General features: G+C 41.2%; 1 protein-coding gene across 1 annotated transcript in view; it reads right to left on the bottom strand.

Annotated features, from left to right (window-relative positions):
• The window catches only part of hdac8 (histone deacetylase 8), a 46,187-nt gene that overhangs the window by 13,817 nt on the left and 5,247 nt on the right, over nt 1-27,123 (bottom strand). The window contains exons 8-10 of the mRNA XM_033610419.2: nt 24,186-24,358; nt 23,197-23,291; nt 4,102-4,207 (exon numbers count right to left, since the gene is read on the bottom strand). Of these exons, the coding sequence (XP_033466310.1) occupies nt 4,102-4,207; nt 23,197-23,291; nt 24,186-24,358 (374 nt within the window). The remainder of the gene's footprint in view (nt 1-4,101; nt 4,208-23,196; nt 23,292-24,185; nt 24,359-27,123) is intronic.

The raw sequence follows: 27,123 nt of genomic DNA, 5'->3' as shown, positions 1-27,123 counted from the left end.
GCAGCGGCCACGACAAAATCTCACATCAGGTCTCAGGTTGTGTGCGCAAGTTTGAGGCAATGTGGACTTAGGGTGCAGCAGAGAAATTCTAGCTAAGTTGAAGAATTGTTATTAGACCATGTTCTGGCTGGAACCTAAGTTTTGCAGCCACATATTAATAACTCAAACATGCATCCATGGGCGGCACAATGGTGCAGTGGTTAGCATTGTCGTCTCAGAAGAAGAGGGTTCCTGGTTCGAAGCAGCAGTGATTTCTTTCCATACTGCGTTTTCTGACATTGTTTAATGCCACTTTTCAGGCTGCCAAATGTGAACAAACGGGTTAAACTGAACCTGGGACATCAGTGTTTCCGTTTCTGGCTCAGAGAAATGTCTCTTCTTGGTTGTATCACGTCTCTCCAAGTCATAAACTCTTGGGGTGAGGCCTTTTAAACTCAGAATATATTGGGCCAGGATATTTAAACGACCAACAATCCCCACGCTGTGATTGGCAAGATAAGAATGCTCCACGAATCACACGTGCACCCTATGATAAAATGATTTCTGCTCTTGGATCTGCGCTGGTTTGTACGTTAAATTGATAAATGAGGGCCGTGGTGTTTGAGGCACGTGTATAGGGTTAGTAAGACATATGTGTTTGAGACCTAACACATGCTTAACCAAAAACAAAAAGGAAAGGATTATGTAGATTACCATTTTAAGATTCAGCTCTTTACAGTCCAGTCGTGCCAGCAGACAGCAGATGTGTGTGCACACACACAAACACACACACGCAAACATACAGACAAACTAACACTGCCCAGTTTCTCAGGGAAACCAATGTTTATAAGCAGCACAGCATGAGAAACACTTATCCACCCCGATGATGTCATGTTTGCCCAGAGGTGTGTGTGTGCGTGTGTGTGTGCAAAGCCTATTCTTATTCTGTGCTCGTGTGTGTGCATTTGTTAAGTCAGCAGACATGTGGGTCTTTCTTTAATCAGAGACAGATACAAAAATGACATGCGCATTTGCTCCGATATTTAAAATTATAATATGCTCACTTCTGGTTGGTGGTTTCGATGTCTGCTTGTTGTGTGGTGAAGCGCTTTCTGACAGAACTCATTTTGGAAAAAAAAAAAAAAAAGTAGTCTCTGACTTGACGGAGAGCAGGAGTTGGTAGAGGAGACAGAGAGACATGAAAGAAAGAATAAGAGGGGACACAAAACAGATGTGACAGGTTGAAACCAGGACCAAATCTTCAATGGAAGGAGGAGAAGAAAGAAGTGGATGCAAGGGAAGAGCATTTTTTTCGGATATTGTGAGGAAAAAAGCTGTAAAATCATAACAACTTTACAGTAACTATAAATTCAGTAGATTTACAGGTTTAAAAGTTGAAGGCCGAATCAGCTCTAACGGAGCAAAGGCAGGAAAGAGAACAAGACATCAGATGGGGCACAGCACCCAAACACATTTTCTCTCCATCTTCGTCTGCGTTTCATTTCTTCCTCACTTTTATTCTCCCCCATCTATCCGTACATCCACCCGTTCCCTGCGTCGCCCCTAATAAAAGCCGTATGACTGGAAACCAGCGATACTTTCAACCCCTCCGGTTGTGATGATTTAATGCGAGCCAACAGACCAACTGAATTTCGGCAAATAAACTCCTGTTCCCCTGATTTGATGTGACCTGGAGTTTCTCAAAAGCAGAGAACTTAATGCTGTTTGGATAAGCCGCTACAACATCCAGCAGGGTTTTTTTGTCATTTGCTACAGTAAAAATGACCCGTTTAAATTTATGAAGTTTAAGTTGCTAATTGATACCATGTTAGCCCCTAATGCGAGTAAAATTCGAGAACACATATTTTTCCCTCCGTTTTGGCTTTCCGTTCACAATGAACCGAAGTTTTCCACTGTAAAAAAAAAAACAGCCTTTCAAACATGAACTTGTAATGTGGACAGTAAAACTGAGCTATGTAAAAATGCTGTCATATGATTAGCAACCTTTCGTAGACATGGATGAGTACTTCCTTGGGGCACCATCACTGAAAGGCTAACCTTCTGTCACCTCCAAATCTTTCTGTGATCACATATTAGTCCTTTCAGTGTAGCTGACATGATGTTCTGTAAAAGCAGTGATTGGATGATAGCTTCAAGGCTGACATATTGCATAGTCATCACGTCAAAAACCTGCAACTGCATGTTTTTAATAATACATTATCCAAGGCGAGGTGAGGAGCTGGTCATAGTTTTAAAGTATTAAGACCCAGTAGTCACCGGTACACCAGAAATTCATGCAGTTACATATGATTCTATAAGCCTAGGTTATGGGCTCTGTTGGTTAGTCTCTATGATCTACTGATGTGATGGCATTGCAAATGAGATAACTAGTGCTGTCTCTTCTTTGGTTTTTATTCAAATTTGTCAGTGTTGTAAATTGTCTACGATGTGAACCTTAATGTCTTGTCTTGTTTTCACGTTTTGTGTGGACCCAAGGAAGAGTGACAGAATTGAGCTTTAACCCAAAGATCAAGTAAAAGATACTGCCGCAGTCAACCCATCCGGTCACACTTCATACCTGGTGGAGGCAGCGTCTAAGAGGACGAAAAAGAGATTTAGTAGCATTCCTATTTTTTCTGGCGCTTAAGTTTGTAAAAACAATAATAAAATACTAGATGTTGGCGGAACCCATTTAATACATGGAAATCTGCCAGACTGAATGCAAGAAAAATGTGAGAAGGCCAAAGCCCCTTTTACACTGCCAGATTTCCTGCAAATGTTGGGCCATTTTGCCGGCAGGCTGCGAGCGTTTAGACACACAGAGCCGGATTGGCGAGTTGATCCGAGTTGTCCTCGCAAATGAAGAGGCCATTAACCGTCAGATGACGGGAACGGTGAAGAACGGGCCGACTTAGGAGAGAATCGCCGAAGGACTGACCAGCCGCGGCTTCCCTCCCACGTCACTGTTTACGTCACACGCTGAGCTACAGGTTTTGTTACTTGCTCACGCCCCCCATTGCCCCGAAAAAGGCGCATTCTGTATAAACAAAAGTAGGTAGGCGGCATTTTGCTGCACTCCCTGATTTTGTTTTTTATACTGCCAATGCTGAAAAAAGACTGATTGGGCTTTCCTGCAAATTTGTAGCATATATAAACCACCATATGTGCATGTTGACAAGGTCAAAAATGTAATTTTCACTGGAGACGATCTTTAATTAAGGTACCATCTCTCCAAACTCAAGCTGTCAGTTCTTCAGAGAGGATTTAATATAGTATTAAATTAAAAATTTGGCCATATTTACTTCCTCCCAGCCTCTACTTTTAAGCACCTTTCATTCCATCAGTCACTCTCTCAGACACAGAGAATGGATAACTGCTGTGTCAAATATAATATTTCACTGACTGAGAGAAAGGAAGGAGGATATCCTGTTGGTCTGTGGTTAACACTTCCACACGACGGATCTTCAACATTTACAAGACACCGACATGATCAAATTCAGATCTCAAACAAAACGCTACACACAGCGTAATGTTCGGAAAATGAACTCGACTCGCAGACGTACTCCTCGCTTGTTCCTGACCTCACCCTCCTCACAACAGCTCTCCCGCCTCTCAACTTTTCACCCAAGTTTTACCCTGCCGGAGGATCTCCCCTGGGTGCTGTGGGCTGTCAGCGCAGAGACCAAAGGCCCGGCTTTAGGCTTAAACCACAATGCTACAGACACACACTCGGATTAATATACGAACACACATATAAAGGAACATATAGAAAGAGAAAGATGCAAAACGGAAAAAAATACCACATGTATCAAGACACAGGCTCTAAATGAGGTTGTGGGTAAAAGAGCAGGGTCAGCGGTGTACTCACACACACACACACATGCACACAAAAGGATGTTAAAAGCCACAGGGAGGTGGAAAAAAAGAGAAGTCATACTTTCATCCCACACAGAGACGTATAGAAACAAGAACAGACACATGAAACCCCACATAAAAAGAGCCCTGCAGAGACACAAAGGCTTCAGGTGAGACACACACACACAGACACAAGCACACCTGTTTACCCTCCACACCCACACAAACAGACGCACCTGTGCATCCACACATTACACCCACACACACCTTTGATGATGCTGATGACCTGGTCCAGGTGTTTGGTGTCGTTTCGGTCTGGTCGACAGCTTGGGCTGATCTCCAGCGAGTAGTCGGGTCCGTACTCTGTAAAAAACTGGACATCACATCACAACAATCGTTATGACAGCTTCTGGATTTATGGACTTTAAAATGTCTTTTTCCTCTTTTTCTTATTCACAGTCATACTTTCATCCCTCACATCTGCACACAGTCACTGCAGCAGCGCGCCAAAGTACACTCTCTCCTCTTTGTCTCTTTTTTAAAGAATGCAGCTGCTTTCCTGGAAAAATTCGGGCTCAGTTTGGACTTTGAAGAGTTGGATTGTGAAACTGACTGGTGATGAATATTTACACAGGCTTTCAGGGATCGTTTCTTAAAAAAAAAAGAGAGCGAGACAGAGAGAAATTCAAAACAGTGGATAATATGAAATACTCCAAATACTGAGCTACACATAATTTTTTTTCACCCATATTGTGGAAAATGGAATCTCTGAATCTCTCTGAAACCACTGGCTATGGGTCTGAAAACAAAAAGCCTTTGAGGGCAACAGCCAATATTTCGGGGGTTTCGGTGTTGCCAGCAGATATCCAGGCCAAGACTGCCTCTTCTGTGTGCTGGTCATCTTAGCTAATTTCTATAAACAGATATCTGCTTATGAATGCAGACGCCATTTTGGGCAGCAGGCTGAGCAAAGTATTCCAGACGTCCCTCTCTTCCTGGTGGACCTCGAAGTGTTCCCAGGCCAGACAAGATATGTAATCCCTCCAGCATGTTCGGGGCCTCCTACCAGTTGGACATGCGTGGAGCACCTCTAACTGGAGGCGCCCAGGAGGCATCCTGATCAGATGCCCGAACCACCTCAACTGACTCCTTTCGATACGAAGGAGCAGCGGCTCTATTCCGAAAAACAGCTGATAAAAAGCTAAATCTTTGTCAGACAAAACCTGATGGGTTCCAAGACCGCATTTCAGCCAATGTTTTTTGCATCTCCACAAGGAATGTTTACTTACCGCTCAAATGTGATTCGTCAATACTACTCGACTACAAACCTAAACGAGAACGCTTTCGGTAACAAAATCTTTTCCCATGTTAGGAGTGAAGTAGTAGTAATTCAAATTTTTCCTCTTCTTAACTAAAGTAGTTGCATGCCAACATGTTCACAATGACAATGCTAACATACTTATGTTTGACAGGCCTTATGTGTTTAGTTTGATACACTGGTTCTCAAACTACGCTGGTACACAGGCTCCCTCTAGTGGTTCTCGAAAGAATCTCCAAAATATTCTTTAAAAATGTAACAAATTAAATATAATCAAAATATTACATTTCTGGCAAAAATACTTAAATCATAGGATCCCTGAAATGAATTGTAAAATAAGTTTTGCCTTTAATGTAACATTCTTGTGTTAATATCAACTTGCTACACAGTCACGTTCATGAACGTAGGTGCACTTATACGTCCATAATTGTTTATGAGCTAAACTGTGATGTTAAGATAATAAAAGGAGGTCTGATGAATGATTTAAAAACACTGCAATCGTGGCTCCAAACAGGAACAATCAGGAAGAGAAGTGCCGAGAAGGAGGAGAACTGAGCAACTATCAACTAAGAGCAAGTGCTAGAGGCAATTTAAGCAGTGCCGATGAAGTATCAATAGCACCTGATGAAGGGCTGGCCCATGCGGTGTATAAACGTTGTGTGGAAGAGTTTTAGTGCCTCCTAGTGCTTCCTCTTTATACAGTGTGGCTGTGGCTGAAAACAGTCAACAGAAAATAATCTTCTGATTAGGCATACAGGGGCGGTGGTAGCTCAGTCCATAGGGACTTGGGTTAGGAAACAAACGGTCACCAGCTCAAGTCCCTGTGTGGGCCAACTATGGAGTGTGGACTGGTGGCTGGAGAGGTGCCAGTTCGCCTCCTGGGCACTGTCGAGGTGCCCTTGAGCAAGGCACTGAACCCCCACCTGCTCGGGGGGCCTGTCCATGGGCAGCCCCCTCACTCTGACATCTCTCCATACCTGTCTTATGCACTAGCCATAGCTGAATAGGTCAGGCCTACACTTCTGTATTTCAATGTTGGACAGCCCAATCATTTGTGAGGTGGTACGCAGTGTATAAAGTTTGAGAACCACTGGCTTAGTGTGTTAGCATGCTAACAATTGCTAAATAGCTATAAAAACAAAGTACAGCTGAGGCTGAGTGAAATGTCACTATTTTTGCAGGTATTTGGTGACAAACCAAGTGTCAGATAAATCATAAATTTAACCTGATGATGGCGCTAGATGAAAAGTCAGAGGATCACATTTTATAACAATTCATCTTGATGGAAACATGAATGTCTGTGCCAAAAGTCATGGGATTCCATCCAGTAGTTGTAGAGATATTTCACTCTAAACTACAAATGTGAACCTCATAGTGAGGCTAAAGAAAAAGTCAAGGCTTCACCAAAGTCACTGGGATGGATCCATCAAATTTTAAGGCAATCTGTCCCATATTTGTTGTGACATTTCAGTCTGGAAGTGGTTGACTGACTGACAATACCATCCAGAGAGCCAGGCCACTTTCAGATGGAAACATGTTCCTTATTCCCTGAAGTAAGTGTGCTGTCTAGGAGTTTCATTGACACAAACAAATGTATGAGACTTGTCTGGTTCATGTACAGAAATAAAATGTAATGCAGAACACAGAAGAGGAACCACAAATCAGCCAGATTTCCATTGGACAGACTGGGCCTCACCAACATGAACAAAAAACAAAAAGCCTGAGATGATTTCAGCACATACCAAAGGCTCCTGGCATTTCACGCAGAGTCGGACCGCGTCCATGTAACAAGACCAGCCAATATATATATGAAAAAAAAAGAAAAAAACAGGTGGAAATCCAGAGAGGGTTCAACTAGAAGTGAAAACCAGAGCACGTCAGTTGAAAAAACATATTTCCAGGGACTTTGTTGGGCCATGACTCAGTGCCATGAGAGCAAAACAAACTCGGAGCCCAGGTCTGACCACAAGTGCGTCAGTCCATTTGCAGCGACTGTTGTGAAAGCCTTGGACTCTGAAGACTCTGCGGAACACAGCGAAGGAGCCACCGTGACTAAGGCCTGAAACAAAAGACCCATACTCCTCCAATCACATATAAACACATATAAAAAGTCTGTCTCTAAAATGAGATGCTCAGAATTCATCAGTTTGAAATCATTTGTTTAAAAATGAAAATGAAAAATCAAAAGCTGAGGATGAAAGTTCCCACTTGACCCTGGAAACATTAGTTTGACAAAGAATTCTCAGTTCAAGGTCCACAAGCTTTTTACTGAGCTTCAATTACATCTTAAAGTCTTCAGCCTGATTTATGATCGGGTGCATGACACTTTTGGTAAATGTTGCGTAACACAACTTCAGGAGCCTCACAATGTTTTCAATAAATGCTTCAGCAAAACAAAAAGGTGGTCAGTGCGTCCATTGAAGCAAACCAGGGAGCTGCAGGTTGAATATGTCTTGGTCAAACAAATGCGGGACATGAACGAAGAGATGCAGTTTTGGTATTTTTGGATGTCTGCCAACCGTTTAGATGATTTGGTCAACAGGATTCAGCCCTATGTTGCTCACGCCGGGCCACGAGACTCAAGTGGATGTGTCAGAGAGGCTCGCCTTGACTACCCAATCACATTGGATGACAAAATATGATGTTGTCCGCAAGATTAAAAAATTCTCCATGTGCGTGTCATAAAAGGAAAGTGTTGAGCAACACTTTTTTTCTGTCAAAAACACATCATTTCTGTTGAGTGACACTCCTTAGAAGTGTCTAGCGCCCAACCATAAATCAGGCTTTCCTCAGCAGATGGATGTCATGACAGCTAAGCTATCTCCATGACAACTGACCAAACACCACTCTCTGAGGAAGACCTTGACATGAGTTGTTTGGTTAAGTACTTTCACTTCAAAAAATGTTGTCAAACTATATGCAAAAGGTTTTTAATCAGACTTAATTTTACCTTTGATGTATTACTTAGTATTCCCAAAGTCTTGAGACCAGTTCAGACAAAAGATTTGTGACGAAACAAGTTGAAACTTAGAACACCTTGCAGTGCACCGGTCTGCAATGTTCTGACAACCTGAAAGTTTACATCAATGAGACTAAAGGAGACGGTGTATCATCTCGATAGCAGCAACTCTCTGTATCTCCTTTCTGATTTCCAGTTTTTCAGGTTTATTTTGTAGCTGTATCTAAAGTGTAGCATCTTAAAATATGAGTGAGGGTTGTGATTGTGTATCTTTAGTAGTGATGAAATGGCAAAAACATAAACAAACAATGACCCGAGCTTCAGAGGGACCAACTATGTTAAGCAGCAGCGACCTAACGTCCGACACCGACACACCTTAAGGACAGAGACTGACATACCTGTCAACAACTGCGTGGATGTTAATGGTATGGATTCGAGCTCGGCAGGAACGGATGGTTGTTGTCAGACAATGCCAAAGCAAGCTAACCATCATCTGCTGACACTTTGTAGATGACTTGACCAGTCGAAATCCCTACAAGCTGACTGGCTGAAAAACAGGTAATGTGCCTTACTTTAATAAATCAGCCACTGGAAACTTGACAAGCTGAATCATGGCTGACATCATCAGCTGGTTTGAGTCTGGCTGAGACGATACAACTGCAACCTCTCCCAACCTCTCTCTACAACGTCTGAAAACAGTTTCATCTCATTATGAATCTTTGGTCTGAACTGGGCTAAACACGAAAGGATAACTATTAGCTTGGTGTATTATTTAGTATTCTCAAAGTCTAAAAGGAACATTAAGACACTTTTGCAAGTATATAGTTGTGTAAATTCCTATGACTCTAAGTAAAGACAGCAAACACTCCCCAAATTGTCAGACTGCTCCTTTAAGTTGGCGAAGTGATTCTGCAAACATCCCGTAATGATTTCTGCACTAATGCCACGGCCATTTTAAAGACGGGGATATCTTGTTTTGGATTGGAACTCTTTAGTGGATTAGATGGATGTCATTAGAGAAGACTTCAGAAAGTCTCTTGGCAACACACACACACACACACTCACACACACAGGCCTGAGCAGATGCACACACACACAGAGCTGAGCCAACGTGCAGTAGGAGTATACTTTGGTGTACTTGAAAGACAAAGACTACTTTGTCTTTATTTAATAGCCCCGTGTGTGTCTGTGTTTGTGTGTGTGTGAGTCAGAGAGAGGGAATGCATGCTAGTTTGTGCTCAAATGAAGGTAAGAGTATGTATGTGTGTGAAGGTCCATGGCTATTTGCTTGTGTAAGTACATGCTTACTAGCAAATATCCATGGTGTCTTTAAGTGTGCGTGTGTGTGTGTGTGTGTGTGTGTGTGAGTGTCTGTTTCCAATTAGCTCCGATGAGTTTCTGTGTCTTACCTCCGGTCTCAACGGAGCTCAACATGAGAGTAGTTACTTAACACACATGCACACCCACAATCTATTCCCATGAACCCAGTGCTCTGTCTCCTGCTGTCCGGCAACACACACACACACATACATACACTCACACTCACACACATGCACAGACACACACACAAATCACACAGTCTCCTGCTGCTTGCTTGTTTGGCTTGGATGACCATGGGGAGAAAGAGAGAGGAAGCGAGAAACAGAGAGGTGCAGACACTCCTAACAGAAACATGTTCCTATTAAATTTCTACAATATTCTTAATACTTTTTAGATGGTAGAATTAAAGAAAAACATGACGAGCGACGGTGAATAAAATAAATGATAAAAGAGACTTCAGTGCATGATCCAGTGACGCAGCGCATCTACGTCACCTGGACAAGGTCAAGAGACAGAAAATACCAGCTGCCTGGCTCCAGTGTCTCTGGCAGAGACACACAGAGAGATAAATAGTGGAAGGCCTCAGACTATTTACCAGAGCCCTTAACATGGACCTTCTGCCCATCACTCACTGTTCGGATAAGCCTGTTTGTACGAGAAACACTGGCCTTCATGCATGATGACCTAAATGTGTTTTTGCAGCTTATATTTCTAGGAATACATTTCATTTGTACATTCAAGGTCCATCGTATTTAAGTATCAGCACAAGTGGCATCAGTGCTAGATAAAGCAAAAGTACTAACGGAGCAGTAAAAGTACTTGCATGGCAGTAGGAGCAATAGTACAGGTAAGAAACTGTAGTTACATTAACGGTAGTTGCAGAAATAGATAGGGATGCACGATATATATGTCGAGCAGATAAAGTATCGGCCCGATAATGGGGGATTTTTATAATTATGCATTATTCAGATAATCAAAATTATAGCTGATAAATAGCGGCGACATTACGAAACCAGACTGCTTTCATTGACTTAACAAGGGCAGCATCTACACAGCCGACACATTTTGTGGGCGGTACATGCACCAAATAAACACAGAAGAAGAAGAACTACCACTGCAGCAAAGCCGTCTAGACAGCAAAACATGTTGTGGTGTGGACGTCTTTCACAGTTCCAGAAGAAGACAACAGGATTGCGCCGAGAGTCTGATCTCCGACCGCTGAACAAGTTAGACACAGCGCTGGAGGACCGTCTCCAGAGTGTTAGCACGAGCTAATTAGCAACAGCGGCTTACATCCAACCAGCATGTGTTAGGATTATATTTATGAATAATGTGTAAGATTTGGAAAAAGAAAACACACTTTTTACATTATATTTCATTTCTGCCAATATATATCCCCCTAGATCCTACACTGTACCTTTAAATGATCATGTCTTCTGGGCCAAATTGATCACTGAAAGCAAATGATTATGAGTAGTACGTGTATGTGAACAACTTTGAGTATGTGTTTGTACAAATGAGCCCATCTGCTGACAGCAGTTTGTGTGTGTGTGCCTGTGTATGTGTGTGTGTGTGTGCCTGTGTGTGTGTGTGTGTGTGTGTCTGTGAGCATGTTTGTTTTCACAGCAATCAGCAGGATCTCCAGCTATGAAGGATGCCGAGCTTCACAGCGGAGGGGAAAACGTCTCGGAAAACAAATGGACTCTGTCTGCTATCAGGCTGCTATCTAATAAATGTTTTCAACAAGGGAAGAAAAACGGCCTGATGCCCAAATCACAGTCACATAACGCACGTACACCTCCCCTCTCCCTCTGCCTGCATCTGGACTCCCTCCCGCCCTCACTACCTCTTCATCGGTCCATCTTTTATAGATTTGTCTGTCAGTTTTCCTTTTAAGGCAACAAATGCTGTTTGTATGTTGTTGAGAAATCAGGGAAAAAAAACAGGAAACCTGGGAGAATAGATTCAAGCCTGAATGGACAGTTGAACAAGTTTTGCACTATGATGGGTAAAACTTAAAGGGGACCTGTTATGCTTTTCTGTATTTTGTGTGTTATATAGCTATAGTGGTACTCAACACCTTGTTTCCAACAGTTATTTCTGCTCTGGCTATGACATCATAGTGTGACAGATCTCTTTATTTGATCATCTGCTCTAGGCGCACTACTGCAAGTGTTTTCATTATGTAGCCTACACTGCTACTTGTAGCTACATGCTAACGTCAGGGAAACATGTAAAGATTACAGATCATATTCCTGCTGGAACATGTCCAACTGTTGGCTTAGTAGCTTTTATTGGTGATTTTTCATGGTAGAAAGTGCCGCTATGGTGCATTACAGTCATTCCCTGGCTGGATGTACATTGCTACATGTAGCTACATGCTAACATCAGGGAAACACGTAATCTTGTTTGCCAATGGTATTGAATTTTCCCTGATTTTGAATTATGCTCCAGCTAGAACATGTCTGGTTGTGATTTTGGTTTAGATGCTTTTTTTTTGTGATTTTTCACGGCAGAAAGTGCCACTATGCTGCGTTACAGTCATTCCCTAGCTGCAAGTACACTGCTACATGTAGCTACATGCTAACATCAGTGAAACACGGAATCTTGGTTGCTAATGTTGTTAATTTGTCCACAATTTCAGATCATATTCCTGCTGAAACATGCCTGGAGGGAATTTTTTAAGGTAGGGAGAAAGAAACAGGTGCTAACTGGAGCGTCTCAGACAGAGGTTGAATACAGGTATTCAGCACGGACAGTATGAGGAAAATAAAGTGTTTTTTGACTCCAAAAGCATGTAACTATGTTCTTGTAGAAACCTTTAATAAAAGTATGAACATGAAAATGACGATAAAAGGTCTTTTTTAACATTTCCTTCTGTCTTTCAATCTATTACTACTGTTTAAACTTAAACAGGTGTCATGTTAAGTATTCTATGGCCTCTTTTTTCCTTCAGAGCAGATGAGTATAAGCTCCTGCTTGTACTAAAAACATGTAAGTCTGATTCATCTTAAGGAGTCTCCTACTCAGTTCAACATTCTTTACATTTTAAAACAGTGACAGATAAGAACACTTGGCAGCACAAGACAGTGCTTGTGTAGAGGAGGTATGTGTATTTAACTTTTACAAAAATCTGGCAACCTTTTCTGCCCTATATAAATCTCATAAATATTTTTGCCTTGATATCACACAGTAGGTTATCTACGAAAGTTTGCAAGGGATGTAGGCTTGTGTTAATGTTTATGCGTGCCATAACTTAAACTGTGAGAATGGTTTTCTTGTTGATTTATACTCTGAAAGTTTGGTCAAAATGTTTCAATATAAAGCAACATTGTAAAATTAATAAAAGGTACATATTATATATAATTACTTTTTAAGGTTTTACTGTAGCCACAGATTTTTTTGCATGAAGTTCTGCCACACTTCAGCACCAACAGCAGTCCACCATATTGTAAACACTGATTAAGGCTGTAGGTTTCATTTCAACATTAGGGAGGACATGTATGAAACAGAGGGTTGGGAAATTTTGGGCATTTAACACTTGATTTCCTGCATTCTGGTGAATTTGTATGCACCAATTTGTGCCTTTTCTGCATCAATTTAAATTGGCATTGTTAATATTGAGAGCGATCTGTCCCCTGAGTCCCTTTTCCAAAATCTATGCCTATTATCTATGCACCATACATCCAAAAAGGTTGCTTTAAGGATTTGAAAAGCGAAACAAAACATACTTTTCTTACCATATCAACAGCTTATTTTAGATTAGTTAACAACTAATGTGATGTACTCCATCTCAAAATTAAAAACGCGTCCATCTCCAATGAGTGTGACCACACTGCTGGGAATGTTTCTATGGTTTTATGTGTGAAAGTATGCTAATATGGTTCCTATAGTTGACCTCAGAACTGTTATTACGAAAGGAGAAAATAACTGAAAAAAAAGAAAAGAAATAAAGGAATTGAATTAGGAAGAACTCCAAAGTTCCAGTATTATTAAAACAGGGCCATTGGGTTTATACAAATATCTTGCATAATAGGAAAATAAAAACTGAGATAAAGTGAATAATGATCCAGTCTTCTAGGATCAAGTCCATCCATGAACTTCAAACACAAACAGACATAAAAAAAAGACAACTGCAACAAAGACGTAACTCCCTAAAGGGAAACAAGACAGGAAACCGACTCTTTCGGCTCATTGTTGGTACATCCCAACATTCAGCGAACACTTTCCCCACCACAGTTGAGTCAAATAATAATAACAATCTACAGCAGCAGAACTTTGATTAACAAAGATTGATAAGAGATGAATGGAAGAGAATAATCAGCCTCTTCACAGCACATTTTTCCATGTCATTTTGTAAACAGACAAATTCCCCTTGGTCCTCACAAACACAAACATATATACATACACACACACACACACACACACACACACACACACACACACACACACTGTACTCCAGTGATGTTTCCGGTGATTGAGCCCGTGACTCTGGGAGCCGACACATCCCTGACGGCAGCGAGGGGTAGGACAGGAAGTGGCTGCAGACAGGAAAAGAGGAAGTAGGAAGTAAAGAGGCGGGACGCTTCCCCGCTGCCAATCTGGGACGGGAGACGTCCTCCCTTCCTGTGTGGCTCTGAGACGGACACACATTTGTATTTACTTCTGTGATTCTCACTAGAGACAGCGATAGGTTACGAAGCTGTATCGATTTTATCCCCTACCCCTAAAAACCAAGGTAGATCCCAAACTAGCTGTATTTTTATGATAACAGTTGGCACTGCTTGCTGTAAACAACAAGAGAAACAACTCCTTTAGAGGCAGTTTGGGTGGTAGCTATGTATATAAAACATTTTATACATATGTACAGTACAGGCCAAAAGTTTGGACACACCTTCTCATTCAATGCATTTTCTTTATTTTCATGGCTATTTACATTGTAGATTCTCACTGAAGGCATCAAAACTATGAATGAACACATGTGGAGTTATGTACTTAACAAAAAAAGGTGAAATAACTGAAAACATGTTTTATATTCTAGTTTCTTCAAAATAGCCACCCTTTGCTCTGATTACTGCTTTGCACACTCTTGGCATTCTCTTGATGAGCTTCAAGAGGCAGTCACCTGAAATGGTTTTCCAACAGTCTTGAAGGAGTTCCCAGAGGTGTTTAGCACTTGTTGGCCCCTTTGCCTTCACTCTGCGGTCCAGCTCACCCCAAACCATCTCGATTGGGTTCAGGTCCGGTGACTGTGGAGGCCAGGTCATCTGCCGCAGCACTCCATCACTCTCCTTCTTGGTCAAATAGCCCTTACACAGCCTGGAGGTGTGTTTGGGGTCATTGTCCTGTTGAAAAATAAATGATCGTCCAACTAAATGCAAACCGGATGGGATGGCATGTCGCTGCAGGATGCTGTGGTAGCCATGCTGGTTCAGTGTGCCTTCAATTTTGAATAAATCCCCAACAGTGTCACCAGCAAAACACCCCCACACCATCACACCTCCTCCTCCATGCTTCACAGTGGGAACCAGGCATGTGGAATCCATCCGTTCACCTTTTCTGCGTCTCACAAAGACACGGCGGTTGGAACCAAAGATCTCAAATTTGGACTCATCAGACCAAAGCACAGATTTCCACTGGTCTAATGTCCATTCCTTGTGTTTCTTGGCCCAAACAAATCTCTTCTGCTTATTGCCTCTCCTTAGCAGTGGTTTCCTAGCAGCTATTTGACCATGAAGGCCTGATTCGCGCAGTCTCCTCTTAACAGTTGTTCTAGAGATGGGTCTGCTGCTAGAACTCTGTGTGGCATTCATCTGGTCTCTGATCTGAGCTGCTGTTAACTTGCGATTTCTGAGGCTGGTGACTCGGATGAACTTATCCTCAGAAGCAGAGGTGACTCTTGGTCTTCCTTTCCTGGGTCGGTCCTCATGTGTGCCAGTTTCGTTGTAGCGCTTGATGGTTTTTGCGACTCCACTTGGGGACACATTTAAAGTTTTTGCAATTTTCCGGACTGACTGATCTTCATTTCTTAAAGTAATGATGGCCACTCGTTTTTCTTTAGTTAGCTGATTGGTTCTTGCCATAATATGAATTTTAACAGTTGTCCAATAGGGCTGTCGGCTGTGTATTAACCTGACTTCTGCACAACACAACTGATGGTCCCAACCCCATTGATAAAGCAAGAAATTCCACTAATTAACCCTGATAAGGCACACCTGTGAAGTGGAAACCATTTCAGGTGACTACCTCTTGAAGCTCATCGAGAGAATGCCAAGAGTGTGCAAAGCAGTAATCAGAGCAAAGGGTGGCTATTTTGAAGAAACTAGAATATAAAACATGTTTTCAGTTATTTCACCTTTTTTTGTTAAGTACATAACTCCACATGTGTTCATTCATAGTTTTGATGCCTTCAGTGAGAATCTACGATGTAAATAGTCATGAAAATAAAGAAAACGCATTGAATGAGAAGGTGTGTCCAAACTTTTGGCCTGTACTGTATATTTATAATATTATAAGTGACCCAAGATCTTGATGGTTTGGTATGCTTTCATCTGTTAGCTATAACCATTATACCATTTGATTTTAAAGTTTGAAATGAAACCTTTTGGACTGGTGAAATCACTTAAAGTCATTGGATTAGTGTAGGGGTTAATAACATTTCATCAAACCTGACTCCAGTGCCCAATCCATCTTAAAAGTTCTGTATTTAGTTTTAATTTTAATACTGACATTTAAAGATCTAAAAGTCAAGTTTGGCCCAAAAAGTTCAGTTAAATGGCTACGAAGAGATAAAAGAGGAGTTTTTGAACCACATCCAAAAGCGAAGTGGTTATTGGAACACTAACCCGTCTCTGGATGTGAGAGTCTGCATATCAAGCTAATCCAGGTGCCAGTTTCCGTTTTATGCAATTTTTTTGCGTAAATAATATGTACTTAATGGGCATGCAGTGGAGACAGGAAAGAGAAGAGCGACAGAAAGAGGGGTCAGTGCTGTATGTGACAAAGGATATGAGCTGGATCCACACCAGCAACACTGTGAGTACATGGTATAAGTGTTGGCCTGGTGAGGCAGCCGCAGGAAGTTTAGATCTGTGGTTTGTTTTTATCAGAGAAGCACGGCTGGGAGAGACTCAGCTGCTGGGAAATGACCGAAAACAGAATGAGTGACGACAAGGGGTCTGGGGTGGTGAAGAGAGTCAGGTGGACAGCTCAAACTGTTTACCAAACACTTCTATATTAAACATCACAGCTGGATGGATAACTGTTTATTATGTAAACCTAGTTACCCCTGATGAAAGTGTACGGTAGAGAAATATTAACTTTAACTCTGAGTGGGCAGTGTAGTTGAATGTAGTCTGACAAGCTCCACAAGTCATCGCTAATAACACAGATCAGAACCTGAAGCAAAGTTATGCTAACATACTAACATTTGGGAAATGACATTTTGAATCTTATCACACAAACATTGGTGCATTAGCATTCTAACATGTTTAGGATGTAATGTTTTAAATGTGAGCTCAATAGCATATGACATGAGCATGTTAACAAGCTAACTTTTAGCATGAATGTGAAGCAAAGTTATGCTAACACTGAGTATATAATGTTTTGCATGGTATCACATTACCAAGGAACATTAGCATTCTAACATGCTAATAATAGGATATATAATAAAAAATAATGATGTAGCCTAACATGTTAAATGTTAGCTCAATAACCTATGTTGAGTTAGCATGTTAACAAGTTAACATTTAGCATAAACCTGAAGCAAAGTTATCAAGTTATCCTAACATGCTAACAATAGTATATAATGTTTTGCATGTTATCGCATAAACATGGGACATTAGCATTCTATAATGCTTATAATATAGACACATAATAATAATAATAATAATGAAAATGATGTAGCTTATTGTGTTAAATGTTAGCTCAATAACATATGTTGTGTTAGCATGTTAACAAGTTAACATTTAGCATAAACCTGAAGCAAAGTTATCAAGTTATCCTAACATGCTAACAATAGTATATAATGTTTTGCATGTTATCACATAAACATGGGACATTAGCATTCTAAAATGCTTATAATACAGACACGTAATAATAATAATAATAATAATAATAATAATAATAATGATAATAATAATAATGATAATGATGTAGCTTATCATGTTAAATGTTAGCTCAATAACTTATGTTGTGTTAGCATGTTAACAAGCTAACTTTTAGCATGAACCTAAAACAAAGTTATCCTAACTTGTTAACATTTGGGATATAATAGTTTGTTATCACATAAACATGGATATATCTGCATTGTAACATGCTAATAGAAAAGATGTTAGCTCAATGACACGTCTTGTTAGCACATTAACAAGCTAACTATTAGCATGTAACATCTTAGCGTGTTAGCTCGCTAACTATCTAAGCACACCTGCTAGCATGGCTAAAAACCATGAAGTTTATTTGAATTAAACTAAGTTTTAAATATTTATTCACACAGAGTTTCTTTGATGAAGACAAACAGTAAAATTTGTTTGGGTGTCCTAAAGCAAACATAAAATTTGGGCCAATGTTTGCCATAAACAATTTCATATCAAAGAGTGTGACATACAGGAATAACTTGCTGTCAAAGAATAACTGAACACCCCCTGGAAATTGTGTTTTGGCTGACTAATTATTACATTACCATGTTTTGGGATTAATTTAACGTGGAATTAGAGCTCTAAATCTGATAAACAAATACATTTTCATATGTTAGCATAAATAAACAAGCCACCTGAGTGACTGAAGGTTGTTGCTAACTGCCTAGCAACGCTAGCAGCTGTAGATATTAAAAGTTTTGAAAATGTGCAACAAAACAAAAAAGCTGAATTTCCCAGATTCACTGTGCTACCAGCTGCTATGACACTGAGCTCAAACGTTAAAAGCACAGCAGGACGTCAAACCCTACAGATAAATGTTCTAGGAGAAGTAATAACAACAGGTAAGATGAGGAACATGTTCTCCAACAAAGACAAAACAAAGGAGGTTATAATGACAGTCCCAATGCCAGTCCAATCAGAGACTTGAACTGACCTTTGACCTCTGTGGCTATTCTTAGCAAGCCCCATATTGTTGCCCTCTGATTCACACTCAGATTGGCTCCATCACTATCACACAATGGGAGGTCAATCAGGATCAGCTAACAGCTAACAGACAATACAAGTCAACAGGGAGGGTTAATGACTTTTCGACCCGGCGGCTCAAGTCCTGGTTCAAACTACAAAAGGCACTTTCGCTTGTGTTTTTATAAGATATTGAAGTATAATAAGTGTGACAGAAGCAGGGTCATTGTGCGGGTTATCTGCAGTGTAATATTTTGTCTGGTAATCAGTGAATATTACAGCACTATTGTTGATGTGCCTGGCCAACTGTGACTGATGTTTGTGTTTTTTAGACTACTATTTTTAGCCATTTAGCCCAGGGCTCGTACATGCCGAAGACTGAATGCTCGCCCTCATTGGCACTGAGAAAATGATAAATATGATTTAATTAAACATAAACACTCTCAACTAAATATTTAAAACAAAATCAAACCAACACAAATATGTTTGGATTGATTTCACTGGGATTTGAGCAGATAAAACAAACTGAAGTGGCTGCTTTTGGATGTTCCGCACTAGATAAAGCATCATTTATTATTTCGATTTTTTTTTTTGCAGACATTTGTCATTTAAGGACACTTTTAAAAATGCAGCAGCACAGTGGAAACAATTAAGCCATTATTTTACTTTTACTTGAGTGTAACTTCCTAACTGACAGTTTCCCATTTGAGCAACAGTTGTTTCCTCCACATTGGTGGCAATTTATCATACAATGAAAAAAAAGAAGCTATAAAACAGGCCAGTACATTATCTGACTGTAATGAATGTGTGCATTCATGTGGTTTTGTCTACTGTAGAACACAAGGGTGCACACGCACACACACACACACACACACACACACACACACACAGAAAAGGGTACAAAGGTAGTTTTTGTTCCCCGTGTCGCTGGAACTTCAGCTTTGCTTGGTCATCATGGATAAATGCCCCTCTTATCGAGCACAACGGGCACAGACAGGGCCACGAACACACACACATCTGTGCAAAGTTGTGTAGTGCTACAACCTCAGTAGAAAATTACCTTCAAAATAGATTTATATTATCTACTACATTGGAAAAAGAAGCCGATAAGCACTTTAATCAAGATAGGAAAAGCAATTAGGGTGTTAGTTTCTCTTTGTTTCTTTCTTTCTCTATTTTTGATTTCAGGCACAAATGTGTGTGCGCGTGCATGCCTGTGTGTGTGTGTGTGTGTGTGTGTGTGTGTGTCCTCGTCTTCATCATCTGTGGCAGCTGCCCGCACTGATAGTTGCTTTGTTTTCAGTGAGTGCTCCTTAATGAGGTCAAAGGCTATTTAGGGCCATTGGACGCTGACAAGGAGAAACAAGAGGTACCTTCATCACGGTCAGAACACACACACATACACAAAGTCACGCACTCACAGCTATTCATTACATTTGACCAAGACAAGGTCCAAAAATCAGTTGCTGGAGAAAGAAACTCTTTGTGTGTGTGTGAGAGAGAGAGAGAGAGTATAGGGGCAAGAAAGACAGACGAGTTCACTGATTTGGAGAGAGGATGGGTCTATTTGATTTAGCAGTTAGCATAATGAGAAAATTAGTGGTCACACACGTCTTTGCTTTGCAAACATCAATTGGGAATGTTTTCCTTCCTTGCAAAGGTAAATTCAAGACATGTTTCCACTCACGTCTCACTAGGTCCATTTGTTTACATCCACAGTATTGGAAAATAAACAGATTAAGTTCCACTTAAAGTGTTTACAAGGTTCACAGCGATCTGATTTTTGCGGTCAGAGGTCTACGTATTGTGTTTCATAGCCCTGTTAATGGTCCCCTACAGGAAGCTTATTAATAACGTCATAGGAGAAGATAAAGATAATCAATTTATTTATTTGATTCAGAGTTGTCGAAGGCAATTGGGGTAAAGGCAGTTAAAAGAACAGCTAGAACAGTCTGTTAAGTTCAGAAAATGACACCATGGTTTTTGATCTGATTTGCTCTTGGTAGCTGGCCGATCTGTAACAAGAGCAGTAAATGGTGCATTTTATATTCAATTCCAACCAAACACTAACTGTATGTTCACAGCAACAGCTTCCAAAGTGGCTGAAGTCATTCATTTTCAATGAGAGCCTGGCGACTTGGGTGAATTGGGAGATCTGGCTCCAGAGAGGAGTTAAAACTCGTTTAACTTTATGGTAATGAGCTCTGGCGTGGTTCGGCGGCAACCAATCGGAATGCTGGCGTGCTTCGATGAAGCGGGTCCCAGAGAACAAGCTATGTAACTTTGGTTCCTACAGCACACTTGTTCTAACAATGGATATCAATAAGTTTATTACTTGCGTTCGCACCCACTCAGTCCTTTACAATGTGTCGCTGTTTGGTTACAGCAGGGGTCGCGTTAACCGGATATTCTCGGTCATTGACCGTTTTTTTTTACAACAATGACCGGAAAATCTGAAGGCCGTCGGTCATTTGACTGGTTGCAATTACCACCCCTGCCCACTTGGCAGCGGAGTGCACAGTCAGTGGTTTCAGTGGCTACCGTTTTCACACTGCAGAGAAAAAGTCATTCATCTGCTTCATGTAGCGTTGTTAACATAATGGCCTGGACACACCAGGTGCGTTAGTGATGCAGAAGTCCTGCGAGTATACTCGCAGGCGCTTGACTGTCCACACAGGCAGTGCATTTCTCCTGCGCTCTCTGCGCCGGTTAAACATCGACTCTACTTGTCTGTTCCCGTCAATACTCGTTTTTTCACTTCAACAGGTCATTTTAAACATGGGTAAGTCCATATTTTAATCGTTTTTTATAACGTAATAAGTTAATGACAATTTGTCATTGCATGTCCATGTATTGAGCGTGTTGGATTAACACTGAATGAATAGGGCATATTGTTCTGACCATTTTATTTATGTAGTCTGTAGGCTCAGTGACACAAAATTAAAACTGTAATGAAGTGATTAGGGTATTGAAAAATGTGTTCGATTATGCACTGTTGTGTTATTTTAAATTATAAACATGGTATTCCCTCACGTTCCTCAGTGCATGCTGTTGTTATTTTATTTTGAAAATTGGCCGGATTCTCTCGTCTTTTCTGTGTCTGACTTCCTGTTTGGTACGATCCGCTCTATCCAGCTTGACAGAAGCGCTCGCGGCTCGCGCATAGACCACACACCGAACTGAAGCACTGCGGTGTGTGGATGTCTTCATCTTTTCGTTCATGTCCTTATTAATGCACACTTTATAATTTGCTTGTTTGATTTATTAAAAACAAATGAATAAAAACTAAATGTCTTTGAATATCTTTATTATCATTTAAAAACAAAAATTAAAATGACCGGTAAAAATAGGTTATGACTGGATTTTTACGACCCTGTCAGTCAAAATGACCGGCGACGAAAAAGTCTAGCGCAACCTCTGGGTTACAGAGACCAAAATAAGAAGAATGAGGCTTGGGACCGTGTCGTGGAGGTAGTTGGTTGGTCTGGTGAGTTTTAAAGTGTGTAATGTTAGTAATAGAGGAGAGAATTGCAGGATAATGTTGCGACGTAGCATGCAAGTCTTCCTTGTTTGGTTTGAATGGGATGACATACGTTTTCTATTTTCATTGACCAAACATAACTTTCTGTCGGTCACCTATGAGCTTTTTGACTCAACAACAGCAAGCAGCAACTAAGCTGCTCCTTTAAATTGACAAGCACGATCGAACGTTAATGATTCACGTGATGAGCGACTAGAGCGACCAAAGCTGCCACAAATATTTTTGACAGTCGTGCTTCTTGGGTGTCCGCGAGAGACTTTTCTTTGGAAGCCTCTGGTGTGAATGTACAGTAAGGCCTAGTCCACATTTAAAGCTTAATTTATAAAGTGTTTTTTGCCCTCCTCCTCCATTCTCAAATAAACAAAGTAAATTAATAGATAAATACGGAACACACAAGCACTAGTGTAAAAAATCTCTGTCCAAATAAAAATGAGTGACCTCTGTAGCACATGTGGACACCTCTGCTCCTCAATGTTGTGAAAGATTAACTGTGCAGCTATATGTGAACATGTAAAAAGTCTTGTCAGCAAGTTTAGAGTCAGCACTTTTTTAGCCACCCCATTCCACAAACTGCTACCTCATTTATGACGCCTTACAAAAGAGAAAATGGTACACATGCCAAAATCTGTTTACCCTGAAAATATGTCACCAATAAGTCAGGAAATAAGTAACTCATGCGTTACGTCTAACATGTACAGACAATATGGAACTGAATTTCCCTCATCAAAATCCAGATTTCCCCTTTAGTAATACCATTACTCCCATTCAGTATATAAAAAAATCCCCTCAATGCCAAATAAGATGGAGAGAGTGGAGCCAGTGTTAGATGAGGCGGACAGAGAGGAGCTGTCAACACTAGTACCCTTCTCTCTCACATACACTCGGTCTGAGTCACCTGCAGACAAACCCCTTTATTGAGAAGCGGGCGGCCATCTTTGATTAGATGGAGTGACTCAGCAGACAGTGAACACAAGGGGGTGTGTTTGTGTTTTTTCATGTGTGTGCGTTTCGTCCTGTGATTTTGTGTGACAGTACAATGAATGAGCGCATTTGTGTTCATGTGGGAATATGTGAATGTGGGTGACTGTGGCTATATGAGAGAGATAGAGTGTGTCTGTTGTCATACCTCGTGGTCTGGTATCTCAGACGAGAGAGTCTTTCCCAGCACTGCTGCCGTCAGGTAGGTCCAACAGCGAGCCGTATTAGCAAGGTTATAACCTCCTGGTGAGGAAGAGAAACAGACATAAAGAGTAAACTTAAAGGGGGCCCATTAGTTTGTGGTCACGAGCTGCATATGATGGTATATGTGGCTGTGATCATGGCTAACGACACACAGAGTCCTCAAAAGTTGGGCGAAAAGGTTTATCTGAAATTGGACTGTGTGGAGCGATTTATTTCAGTCAATCTAGTCACTTAAAAAGGATAAATATTGCCGCAAGATAAAGACATGAACTGAAAATTAGAAACATGAGTAGGAAGAGAAGTGTTTTCAAATTTAGCCAGCTTAGTGTGGACGGCGCCCCAACAAACTGGAGCTCTTAAGACATAATGTTTGCAAAGTTACCAACCCTCAAACACACAAAAGACAAATAGAAAGAGTGAAGGATGGAGAGGATGGACTTAAGTGAAATCAAGAGAATGACAAGAACCAAGAAAGAGAGAAGGATATAACTGAGAGAAAGTATGTAGGACAGAGAGGGAGGGAGAGAAAGGAAGAGAGGTGGGATTGTAGTTGAGTAAAATGGCTTCATTGTGTCGTTTAAGTAGTAGCTATCATCTGGCCAAGGGCTGAGGGGTCTGGAACAGAGCACGGGGTGTGTGTGTGTGTGTGTGTGTGTGTGTGTGTGTGTGTGTGTGTGAATCCATGTGTGCGTAATTGTGCACAAATGAATGAATCACTGAGATTCAAAGCAAATACAAACACACACATAAGACATATTACATTGTCTACCTTTCATCAAGAGTTCATGCTCATATGAAGGAACACAACATAACACATATGCACATGCACACACACACACACACACACACACACACGGATAAACATTTACACATTTGCAAACAAAAAGAAAACAAGACACCAGCCAGAATAATAAGCACACCCATACAGCGTACCTCCTCCCAGCAGCAGTGTAGGTAGCTGCCACTCCAAGACATGCCGCAGACACTTGCCCACCCCCACTGGGGTCATGTTGAAGGAGCACATGGGGTCGCCCGCCATGGTGTCGGCACCCAGCTGCATGACCAACGCCTCCGGGTTGAACTGCGCCCTCACTTCCTGCATCACACTGCAAAACAAGACAACAGTAAACATGTTATTATCCACTGATGGATCAAGCTGGGACAATCAGAAGCCAGTGTGTTTTAACTTAAAGTGATAGCATTCAAGGAGTGTCTAAACATGATTAAACACAGCAACACGCTAGTAAGTTCTTTTAACATCAGACCAGCTGTGGCTTCACTTCTACACAGCTTCCTACTGTGGACCCTGTCTGTAGTCAGTTCCACCAATCAGAAGTGATGGAACACTCATCTATAGCCAGTTCCACCAATCAGAAGTGATGGAACACTCATCTATAGTCAGTTCCACCAATCAGAAGTGATGGAACACCAGTCTATAGTCAGTTCCACCAATCAGAAGTGATGGAACACTCCTCTATAGCCAGTTCCACCAATCAGAAGTGATGGAACACTCATCTATAGCCAGTTCCACCAATCAGAAGTGATGGAACACTCATCTATCATCAGTTCCACCAATCAGAAGTGATGGAACACTCATCTATAGCCAGTTCCACCAATCAGAAGTGATGGAACACTCATCTATAGTCAGTTCCACCAATCAGAAGTGATGGAACACCAGTCTATAGTCAGTTCCACCAACAACAGAACACTCTTCTATAGTCAGTTCCACCAATCAGAAGTGATGGAACACTCATCTATAGTCAGTTCCACCAATCAGGAGTGACGGAACACCAGTCTATAGTCAGTTCCACCAACAACAGAACACTCTTCTATAGTCAGTTCCACCAATGACAGAACACTCATCTATAGTCAGTTCCACCAATCAGAAGTGATAGAACACTCATCTATAGCCAGTTCCACCAATCAGAAGTGATGGAACACTCATCTATAGTCAGTTCCACCAATCAGGAGTGATGGAACACTCATCTATAGCCAGTTCCACCAATCAGAAGTGATGGAACACCAGTCTATAGTCAGTTCCACCAACAACAGAACACTCTTCTATAGTCAGTTCCACCAATCAGGAGTGACGGAACACCAGTCTATAGTCAGTTCCACCAATAACAGAACACTCTTCTATAGTCAGTTCCACCAATGACAGAACACTCATCTATAGTCAGTTCCACCAATCAGAAGTGATGGAACACTCATCTATAGCCAGTTCCACCAATCAGAAGTGATGGAACACTCATCTATAGCCAGTTCCACCAATCAGAAGTGATGGAACACTCATCTATAGTCAGTTCCACCAATCAGGAGTGATGGAACACTCATCTATAGCCAGTTCCACCAATCAGAAGTGATGGAACACCAGTCTATAGTCAGTTCCACCAACAACAGAACACTCTTCTATAGTCAGTTCCACCAATCAGGAGTGACAGAACACCAGTCTATAGTCAGTTCCACCAACAACAGAACACTCTTCTATAGTCAGTTCCACCAATGACAGAACATTCATCTATAGTCAGTTCCACCAATCAGAAGTGATGGAACACTCATCTATAGCCAGTTCCACCAATCAGAAGTGATGGAACACTCATCTATAGTTAGTTCCACCAATCAGGAGTGACAGAACACCAGTCTATAGTCAGTTCCACCAATGACAGAACACTCTTCTATAGTCAGTTCCACCAATCAGAAGTGATGGAACACTCATCTGGAACACTCATCTATAGTCAGTTCCACCAATCAGAAGTGACGGAACACCGGTCTATACTCAGTTCCACCAACAACAGAACACTCATCTATAGTCAGTTCCACCAACAACAGAACACTCTTCTATAGTCAGTTCCACCAATGACAGAACACTCTTCTATAGTCAGTTCCACCAATCAGAAGTGATGGAACACTCATCTATAGCCAGTTCCACCAATCAGAAGTAATGGAAAACTCATCTATAGTTAGTTCCACCAATCAGGAGTGACAGAACACCAGTCTATAGTCAGTTCCACCAATCAGAAGTGATGGAACACTCATCTATAGTTAGTTCCACCAATCAGGAGTGACAGAACACCAGTCTATAGTCAGTTCCACCAATGACAGAACACTCTTCTATAGTCAGTTCCACCAGTCAGAAGTGATGGAACACTCATCTGGAACACTCATCTATAGTCAGTTCCACCAATCAGAAGTGACGGAACACCGGTCTATACTCAGTTCCACCAACAACAGAACACTCATCTATAGTCAGTTCCACCAACAACAGAACACTCTTCTATAGTCAGTTCCACCAATGACAGAACACTCTTCTATAGTCAGTTCCACCAATCAGAAGTGATGGAACACTCATCTATAGCCAGTTCCACCAATCAGAAGTGATGGAAAACTCATCTATAGTTAGTTCCACCAATCAGGAGTGACAGAACACCAGTCTATAGTCAGTTTCACCAATGACAGAACACTCTTCTATAGTCAGTTCCACCAATCAGAAGTGATGGAACACTCATCTGGAACACTCATCTATAGTTAGTTCCACCAATCAGGAGTGACAGAACACCAGTCTATAGTCAGTTCCACCAATGACAGAACACTTTTCTATAGTCAGTTCCACCAATCAGAAGTGACGGAACACCGGTCTATACTCAGTTCCACCAACAACAGAACACTCATCTATAGTCAGTTCCACCAATCAGGAGTGACGGAACACCAGTCTATAGTCAGTTCCACCAATGACAGAACACTCTTCTATAGTCAGTTCCACCAATCAGAAGTGATGGAACACTCATCTATAGTCAGTTCCACCAATCAGAAGTGATGGAACACCAGTCTATAGTCAGTTCCACCAATCAGAAGTGATGGAACACTCATCTAT

This window comes from Epinephelus lanceolatus, chromosome 22, assembly GCF_041903045.1.
Source record: "Epinephelus lanceolatus isolate andai-2023 chromosome 22, ASM4190304v1, whole genome shotgun sequence".
NCBI lineage: Eukaryota > Metazoa > Chordata > Actinopteri > Perciformes > Serranidae > Epinephelus > Epinephelus lanceolatus.
This window is presented reverse-complemented; position numbering and strand designations above follow the sequence as displayed.